The sequence below is a fragment of the Balaenoptera musculus genome, chromosome 2 (genome assembly GCF_009873245.2).
Source record: "Balaenoptera musculus isolate JJ_BM4_2016_0621 chromosome 2, mBalMus1.pri.v3, whole genome shotgun sequence".
NCBI lineage: Eukaryota > Metazoa > Chordata > Mammalia > Artiodactyla > Balaenopteridae > Balaenoptera > Balaenoptera musculus.
Window position 1 is genome coordinate 57,368,204 of NC_045786.1, and position 8,948 is coordinate 57,377,151.

Below are 8,948 nucleotides of genomic sequence, written 5' to 3' on the forward strand. Positions count from 1 at the left end.
AGACTGCAACAGAACTTTACTTTCTGGCGTTATTATCCTTCATCTCTCCACCTTACAGCCTTCATATTAGGGCCAGATAAAAACTCTCATTACAATACATTGCTGTGTGACAATTTAACCAAAAACATAGTAGATTAAAAGCTCAATTTTTTATATCTTATGGATTCTTCAGGTCACGAATTCAGACAGGCCCTGGGACAGCTTGTCTCCACTCCACAATGCCTGGGGCCTCAGCTGGGAAGACCTCAGTGCTGGGGGGGAGATTCAATGATGGGGGACTAAAATCATCTAGAGGAATCCTCACTCACAAATCTGGCCAGTCATGCTGGAACCTCATCCGGGCTGTTGGTGGAATATCTCTCCATTTGGTCTCTGCTCGCTCATGGCATGGTGCCAGGGTTCCAAGAAACACCTTCCCAAGAGAACAAGACAAATTTATTTTTTATGACCTGCGTTTGGAAGTCATATGATGTTACTTCCGTTGCAGTCACAGGCCCACCCAGATTCAGGGGAAGGGGACACAAAACCTCTCAATGGGAAGCATCCATGCCACATTGTAGGAGGAACATGTGGGATGGGAGATCATGAGGCTTCATCATCCTAAAACATCACTTTAATCCTCTTTTCCCACCACCTACAGAGAAAAAATTCTGGCATTGAAGGCATTCTACAGTTTGGCCTAAAATGCCTTTCCTCCTTTCCTCCCTTCATTGACGTCTTCGCTCTAGCCAGACTGAGCTACTCTGTCACCCAAACTTGTTAAACTCATTTTTACTTCTGCTCTTTTATCTCAACTGATCCCTCTTCTTTTGACCTAATAAATTCTACCTCTCATTTAAAACTCTTAATGCTCAATTCGTCAGAATGAACTAAGGTGGCAGGGATCCTCAGAGAGCTTCCATAAGTTACACTGCCACCTAAGGATGCTTTCAGAACACCACCTGTCTGGGTGTGGCCCTTGCCATTTTGCCTTGGCTCACCTCCCTGTGTGCCTGGGAAGCAGAAATGAAAGGAGAGACCTCAAACCACAACTCATTCCCAGGTTACCTCCTTTTCAAAGCTCAGATCCCTCAATAATAATTTTTTGCCCAACATGAAGAGGACGAAGTCCCTACCCTGTGGACCTCTTCTTGGAGGAGACTATGAGCAAATGACTACACATCAATTCAGACCTAGTCAAGCGTCTAGCTCGAAGAAACTTAAAACATGAATAGTAGATAGTTTGCGTAGAGACTGAAGCCAGATGGAAAAAAGAGTGGAAAGGAGAGATGGATAATGAACACATAAATAAACATGACAATTTCTGTATAGAAGATAACGGTGTGTGTACGGTGATGGTAGGGTATTGCTTTAACTAGGTTGGTCAGGGGAATCCTTTCTAACGAGGTTAAAGACAGAGGAGGAGACTAAGGTGAAAGTTCTCCGAAAGGTGTAAACCCCATCATAATATGCTTTATATGCCCCAAAAGGCATGTATCAGCAATAAAAGTGGAAGACAGATTCAAGAAGGGAGATGATAAGAGGCAGAGTGAACGGTAACGTCTGACGTGCTTGGGTCCGTTTTGAGAACAGGGCAGGAAAGGCAGGAAATTAACAGGCGGTCCCACACCAGTGCTCTCCTGGGCCTATGGCTTAGTGCTGAATAGAAAGCGAAAGTGAAAATAAAGCGCAAACAGTGGAAAAGGGACATGAGCTATAATTCCACTTCCTCCTTGGCCAGGGTCTTCCTGCCCCGCTCCCCGTGTTCTAGTGCCCCCTCATCGGGCTGAGGATCCCTGCCAGTGCCTCCGAACCTCGATTCCCCAGCTCCCACGAGGACAACCGGCGCTCGCTCCGCCCCCCAGAAGGAGTTCCGCGTCCTCGGCTGCCCCGCCCCCCCGCGGTGGCTCTGCGCACGCGCGGGGGCCATATTAGCAGCGGATACTCAGGCAGTGGTGGTGGATTTTCTCTCGCGGAGAAAGAGCTCCGTGTAGGCTCTTCAGCGTCTCCCCTCGGTGAGCCTTTGCCCCTTGCGCACTCGCGGAAGCTTGGCCGCTCTCCCCGCGGGCGGGGATCCTGAGCGTCGCGGCAGAGCTGGTCCCGGCCTGCAGCGGCCGCCGAGGAACCGTGGACATGATGACTCTGCACCGGCTCCTTGGTGATGGACCGGCCGCGGGACTGACTCCGGACGGCCGCCGTCGGGCTTTTCTGCACTGAGCAGGCACCACGGGGCTGGGGACGCTCGAGCGGCGGGGCGGGCGCGGGGCCGGTGGGCAGGACAGAGTTGTAGGGCTGCCTCCGTCACTATGAGAGTCCGTAGTGAAAGTAAACCTGCGGGAAAGGAGGTGCAGGTGAACTCGCCTCGGGCCGTTGTCCTGTGTCTGGCGTGGAGATGAGAAAGTTGTGTTCTCTCGCGAATCAGAAGCCCCGGCCGTCTCCTCTCTGTGCTTTCCTGGCTCTCTGCTCAGGGCTAGCCTTACCTTTCACCTGCGTGTTGCAGCAGCCTCATAACTGGTTACCCTGCCCCAGTCTTCACCAGCCAGAGCGATCTTTCTAAAATGCCGGTCAGCTCCTGTGGCTTTTTGGCCCAGCATCATTCTTTGGAGCCCCATTGCTTAAGAGATAGAATTCATAGTTTTTACCTGGGCACGCGGGCCTTCGGGACCTGATCCCTACTTATCTTTCCATTTTTAATTACCGATATTCTAGAATTTGGGAAAATTGGCTCTGGAGGCCGAAGTTTGGCTTTTCCACCAAATCACGCTGAGCCCCAGTGTTGTCTTTTGCAGTAATAGTAATGATGCCAAAGATTACCATCCCGCTCCTCCCCTTGATAGTTCAGGACCCCGTATCAGTCTCTGGAGAAAGCCTAATCCTCTTAGCTTGGCATTCAAAGCTCTACATGGTCTGGATACTTGCTTAGTTCTTTCGTTTTTTCATATTTTTTTTAACTTAAGCAATTTCTCTCGCCCATTAAGCTATCCTGCCTCAGTGCCTTTTGCTCAAGGTTTCTCCTCTGCCTGATGCCTTTCCCTTCTTTCTTCCCCTGTTCTTCCTCTTAGACCTAAATGTTATCAGCCTTATTTCTGCCTCTCCCATCTCTAATTTGGGCTCATTTTCTGTATGTGTTTTGCAAAAAATACTTTCTTGATTTTCTCCAAACCTCTTCCCACTCTATTCTTAGTGCCTCTGTTTCCACATTGCTTTATAATTGTCCTTCTGTGTCTTCCTCCCTCACCTGGCCACCAGACTGTATGCTCTTTAGGAAAGGGATTGCTCTTACCCATGCTGGCATTCCAGCATTTAGCATAGTGCCTGGTGCACCGTAAATGTTGGCTGAATGAAGAGAGTGAAGAAAACATTTTTTTTTCAAGTCAAGAAATGCTTTTTAAATTGTAAGTTTCGTTTTACTAATCATCCTATTTTCTTTTTACAGGAATTATCATAAAGTTCAGAAAACATGGTGAGTTAATACACATGCCAGTAAGCTATTGCCTGATAAATTGTATTGCTTGTACTCAGCTTACAGACTTGCATGAGAAAATTGAAATGGAATGATGTCTTACCAGTTTCCTCCCACTCTCTGAATTTTGTATACCAGGATGTGTTCTGTAAAATGATTTGTGGGTTTACAGGAGTTGGCTTACTAAAAGTGGGTAGGAATCACTTGTATGTTTTTCCTTTGCAGTCTCGAAGATATGACTCCAGGACCACTATATTTTCTCCAGAAGGTAAAATATAAATTGTTTGGTCTGTCTCAAATAAAAAAAATTTTTTTTAAGTGTTTGAATTTTAGGGGTGGGTGGGGAATCTGCAAACTTTTTTTAATACTAAGTTGTTCATCCTTTGTGTAGTTTGAAGTGATGATCACCAGGTTGATTATGTACATCATAGGACTATGAGTAAAAGTGGGACTCTTGTTTGTAGCCCTCCAGTGTTGTTGCTGATTTCTCTTGAACCAGTTGTGCAAGAACAAGGAAGAGAGTCTTGGTTTTTACTGCTTTTGTCTTGTAGGTCGCTTGTACCAAGTTGAATATGCCATGGAAGCTATAGGACACGCAGGCACCTGTTTGGGAATTTTAGCAAATGATGGTGTTCTGCTTGCAGCAGAGAGACGTAACATCCACAAGCTTCTTGATGAAGTCTTTTTTTCTGAAAAAATTTATAAACTGAATGAGTAAGTGAAATCTTAGGGAAAACATCTCATCATATTTTCGGAGGGCTATTCCACGTGACATGATAGAATTGAACAGTTTGTTCTGTTTTTACTTCTGAAATTTTTTCCTTTTAACTTATTTGCTTGAAACTTCCTTGAGACCCAGGACCATATGTTATTCTTTTTAAGTGCAGGGTCAAGTACTTAGTGGAGAAACAGCGTTGTATAGTGATAAGAGTACAAGCTTGGTAGTCACACAGCTTTGGGTTAAATCTGGGCTCCACCGATGCAAGCTGTGACTTCACACCCATTGTTTAACTTCTCTGGGCTTCAGAGCCTACTAGAGTGGTTGTGGCAGTTTAATGAAATAAAATAAAATGAATGAGATAAACTAGCACAGTGTTTGGCATATAGGAGGCCCTCAAGGTATTGTTTATAATGGTTATTCAGGAATTATTTTGAATTATACTGTTCTTACCAAAGAACAGGCCTCCTGAAGGTCTGGGAAAAGTTTAGACAAGCCCTGTACACTTAGTGAAGTTTCTGTTACAGTTGGGGTGTTTCAGGGCTTTGCAGCTAGCAGAGAGCTGGATTTGCTCATTGGAGACTTCCCTTCAGTGGTGAGCCAGGTGAATTCTGGTTATAGGGCCTTTTTGATACACTCACCCAAGAAAGTGTCATCCCTCCACAGAGTCAGTGTTGGGCCCCTCAGCAGCTTGCAGGCTTGATTAGGCCAGTGCCAGTGCAGAGGGTGTCGAGGCTGTAGTAGAGCCGGGGCAGCTTTCAGGGAACGGGGGCTAGAGGAAGGAAATGCATACTCCCTGTAAGCCTAGCCCCTGCGCTTCTAGGCAGGCTCATAAAATATCCTGCCCTTCGGGTCCCCTCACCCTCACCCCCATCAAGTTAGGCCTTAGGAGGTGAGAGTACTTACTACCCAAGAGCGTGCGGTAGTCTGTCTCTGTCTCGCAAAACCTTTTTCTTCTTCGTGGTTGAATCTTCTTGGGATTTACCCTAGCTTCCTAGTGTTTATTCTCTTGCCCTGTTCACAGGTGGTGATGGTAAATAGATCTGTTGTGAAGAACTAAAGTGTGCATTTGTTTATCTTATGTGTTGAATGACATCAAGTTGAAAGTTTCCTACAAAGATAAAACACACATAGGTTTTGTCTGAAGGGTGTAGCAGCTGAGAGGAAGCATGGTGAATTTCTAATAGAGCTTAGTACTTTCTAAAACTTGTAAAATACCCCTGGTAAACATCTTCCCTGCTTACAGATAAATGTCTTTCTTTTCCTCAAGGGATATGGCCTGCAGTGTGGCAGGCATAACTTCTGATGCTAATGTTCTGACTAATGAACTGAGGCTCATTGCTCAAAGGTATGGTCATAAATAAGATAATTGATGATATGTAAAATTAGTTTCGATGTTTCTAAGAACTCATTTTTGTAAAGATTAAAGTCATTAAAAACCTATTAATTGCAATTACAGTGGTTTTTTCTTTAACCAAACTTGTAAAATATTAGTTACTGTATGATTATTAAGATGTTGCCATGCCCTCTACTCTCCCCTTTAGATTATTTATAAGTGACTATTATGTTGACCCCATGGCAGAGATTTCTTTTCAGAGGGTATTTTGCTTAGAGTGTGTATATAGAGTGTTTTAGAGAAAACTATTCATATGCCAGTTTCTTTATCCTAGGTATTTGTTGCAGTATCAGGAGCCAATTCCTTGTGAGCAGTTGGTCACAGCACTGTGTGATATCAAACAAGCTTATACACAGTTTGGAGGTACTGAACTTTTGGAAATTTTATTCCCAAAAGATAAAACGTTTTATGAGTAATAACCTTTTGAGATGGTAAAATGAAATTGGAAAATGAAATAAGTAGACACTTTTCATACATTCTCACTTCATGAACTAACTGGCTTTCACTATGTGGACTATCAAACATTTTATTAATAGACTATTGAAAGGCCAAAATAACATTTTCAAATCAGGAAACAAATTGCTTTTTACATAATGATGAAATTTAGCACTGGTCCTCTTTGTCTTTATTCCCTCTCCTGGCTGCATCCAAATCCTAGAAACAAAAGTGGAATTTTTGATGGAGCTTATCTATGGTGGCCAGAACACAGAACAGTTTATGAATGCTTAACTTCACAGAAAAGGGGTTAGCCACTGAGCTCAAGTAACCATAGTGATACTAAATTTAGATTGTTGGTATGTTTGGCTTTTTTTTTCTCTGTTAAAGGAAAACGTCCCTTTGGTGTTTCATTGCTTTACATTGGCTGGGATAAGCACTATGGCTTTCAGCTCTATCAGAGTGACCCTAGCGGAAATTATGGAGGATGGAAAGCTACATGCATTGGAAATAATAGCGCTGTGAGTATTTTTGTGTTGCTATAGAATGTAGCAAAGGGTCTAGTAACTGCCATAGTTTTTTAAAGTAGTGATGAGTGTAAACAACATTTTAAGGTAGCTGCAACAGCCTTAATGTGATATGAAAATATCTGTGATTTCTATTGGTGATGAAGTCACAGGTACTACTAATACTGCTAGGGTTTATTGCCTACAGTAATAATGAAAGGAAGTGCTAATTTTCAGTTAGAAGTTGTGAAAATAAGATCTAGTTCCCCAGTCTCCCACATACTAGTTCACAGACCCCCTGAATTCTATCATGGATACCTGGGATTCATTCATAGATCATCAACATCCCTCCTTCGCACCCCTATCCCATGTCAACCCTTCCTGCCATCAAAATTGTTTATGTTGGTTATAATGCCAGTAATAATTCAGGCATTATTCATGTTCCTAAAAAACGCAAAAATTTTAAGGAAATTCTCTATGTTGATTCTTCCTTATGTTTTATAGGCAGCTGTGTCGATGTTAAAACAAGATTACAAAGAAGGAGAAATGACTTTGAAGTCAGCTCTTGCTTTAGCTATCAAAGTCCTCAATAAGACCATGGATGTTAGTAAGCTCTCTGCTGAAAAAGGTAATTTATGTCCACTCCTCTAATTTGTTTGCTTAGTGAGGGAATTGATTGAGTAGGCCTTTAACATGTTATCATAGTGCACTGAAACAGCAGCCTTATAAGTTAGGTGACCTTACAGCTATTTCCTAAGACTTGACCAAGGTCAACACTGACGAGTTCTGGAGCCACCATCCCACACTACATAACAAGCTTAAGGACTTGAGCCTGAATGTTCTCAATATTCATAGTTAAATCTGATCTATGCTATTTTATCTTATCGACTTCTTGACAATGATATCTATGCTCATGTGTACATATAAGAAAGAATATGAAAGTAATTATATGGTTATATATGTTTGGGGTACTTTATGAGAGGTATAACATTTGCATGAGTTGTACCCTCTGTTCTTCTGAATCTACTGATCTCTTATGTTAAGCCCATGTTTGCAATTATAAATGCTTTATTTAGCTAAAGTTATATGACCATATAAAACAATATTGTAAATAATGTTTTTCAAAAATCATAGTAAATTAATGTATTGATTTAGTTTAGGGTAACTTAGCTCCTGGTGTTGCTTTAAAAAATGCCATTTACTTGCAGATTGTCCTCTTGTCTACTTCTACCTAATTTCAAGGAGGCACTACTCAATTTTCCCTTCTCAAAATTTCTCCTTTTGGCATTAGTCTGCTTTTCTCATCCATATTCATGGGAGCTGCTTTCATGCCTTTGTTTTGAAAAGAGATTTGAAAAAGTTCATGAAAAATAAGTGTAAGTACTGGTTAAAGATTTGGCTGAGCCTTCAGAGTTCTAACAAGGAAACTGGTTCCTTCTGGTCAGGCCAGCTAGAGCAATTGGCTGGTTGTACTTTTTCCAAAAAAGTAACAGAACAGCAGCTCAGAAAGTTAGTATGGGTGAAGATAAAGATGATATTAAAGTAAAAATATTCATAAAAACATTACAATATTGAAGGTATTTTGTTTCCATGAAAGTATCCATGACTATATTAAGCAGAAAACTTGGAAAGTGGTGTACTAAGGCTCAAATGGTATGAAGAGATTAAACTGGTTGCTTATTAAGTGTGTTGGCTATGTATGGCTGCCTGTATTACAAGTGTGTGTGTTTGCTTCTAGTGGAAATTGCCACACTAACAAGAGAGAATGGAAAGACAGTCATCAGAGTTCTCAAACAAAAGGAAGTGGAACAGTTGATCAAAAAACATGAGGAAGAAGAAGCGAAAGCTGAGCGTGAGAAGAAAGAAAAAGACAGAAAGAAAAGGATAAATAGGAGACAAAAATCAGGGATTTTATAACTCATTTGGGGCACCATTTCAGTGTAAAAGCGGTCCTATTCTTCCACATTGAGAAAGCTTTGACTTTTTTTTTTAACTTGTCTAGTGGGAAAATAGGATGGTACCCAACTGATCGGGTCCTTGTTATTGCTGTCCAGGTGAATATTGTAATGATGATTACTCTTTATGGACATCTTAATCACCCTCCCCCTCTTTTTTTTTTTTTTTTTTTTTTTTTGAATAAAACTTGGAAAGAATGGAAATGGTGAAAGAAAAAATTCTCTAGCAATAACTGTTAAAGATAGCAGGATTAATAGGGCTGTGGTCTTTTCACGCTTTATGTGTACTGTGGCTGCTCTTGCAGTTACTTTTTTTTTGGCTGCGTTGCGTCTTCATTGCTGCGCGTGGGCTTTCTCTCGTTGCCGCCGAGCCGGGGCTACTTTTCATTGCGGTGCATGGGCTTCTCATTGCGGTGGCTTCTCTTGTTGCAGAGCACGGGCTCTAGGCACAGGCTTCAGTAGTTGTGACCCATGGGCTCAGTAGTTGTGGCTCGCG

General features: G+C 42.2%; 1 protein-coding gene across 1 annotated transcript; it reads left to right on the plus strand.

Moving 5' to 3' along the window:
- Window positions 1–1,867: 1,867 nt before the first annotated feature.
- On the plus strand, window positions 1,868–8,656 carry PSMA4 (proteasome 20S subunit alpha 4). The gene is made up of 9 exons (XM_036844438.1): window positions 1,868–1,994; window positions 3,416–3,442; window positions 3,668–3,710; window positions 3,994–4,156; window positions 5,431–5,508; window positions 5,831–5,919; window positions 6,382–6,512; window positions 7,002–7,125; window positions 8,236–8,656. The coding sequence occupies exons 2-9, from the start codon at window positions 3,440–3,442 to the stop codon at window positions 8,412–8,414; spliced, it is 810 nt and encodes a 269-aa protein (XP_036700333.1). The 5' UTR covers window positions 1,868–1,994; window positions 3,416–3,439; the 3' UTR covers window positions 8,415–8,656.
- The last annotated feature ends 292 nt before the right edge of the window (window positions 8,657–8,948 follow it).

Excerpts from the sequence above, each read along its gene's own strand:
- PSMA4 (XM_036844438.1), top strand. Across the intron at positions 6,513-7,001 it reads GCATTGGAAATAATAGCGCT|GCAGCTGTGTCGATGTTAAA; the intron begins GTGAGTATTTTT and ends TATGTTTTATAG. Across the intron at positions 7,126-8,235 it reads TAAGCTCTCTGCTGAAAAAG|TGGAAATTGCCACACTAACA; the intron begins GTAATTTATGTC and ends GTTTGCTTCTAG.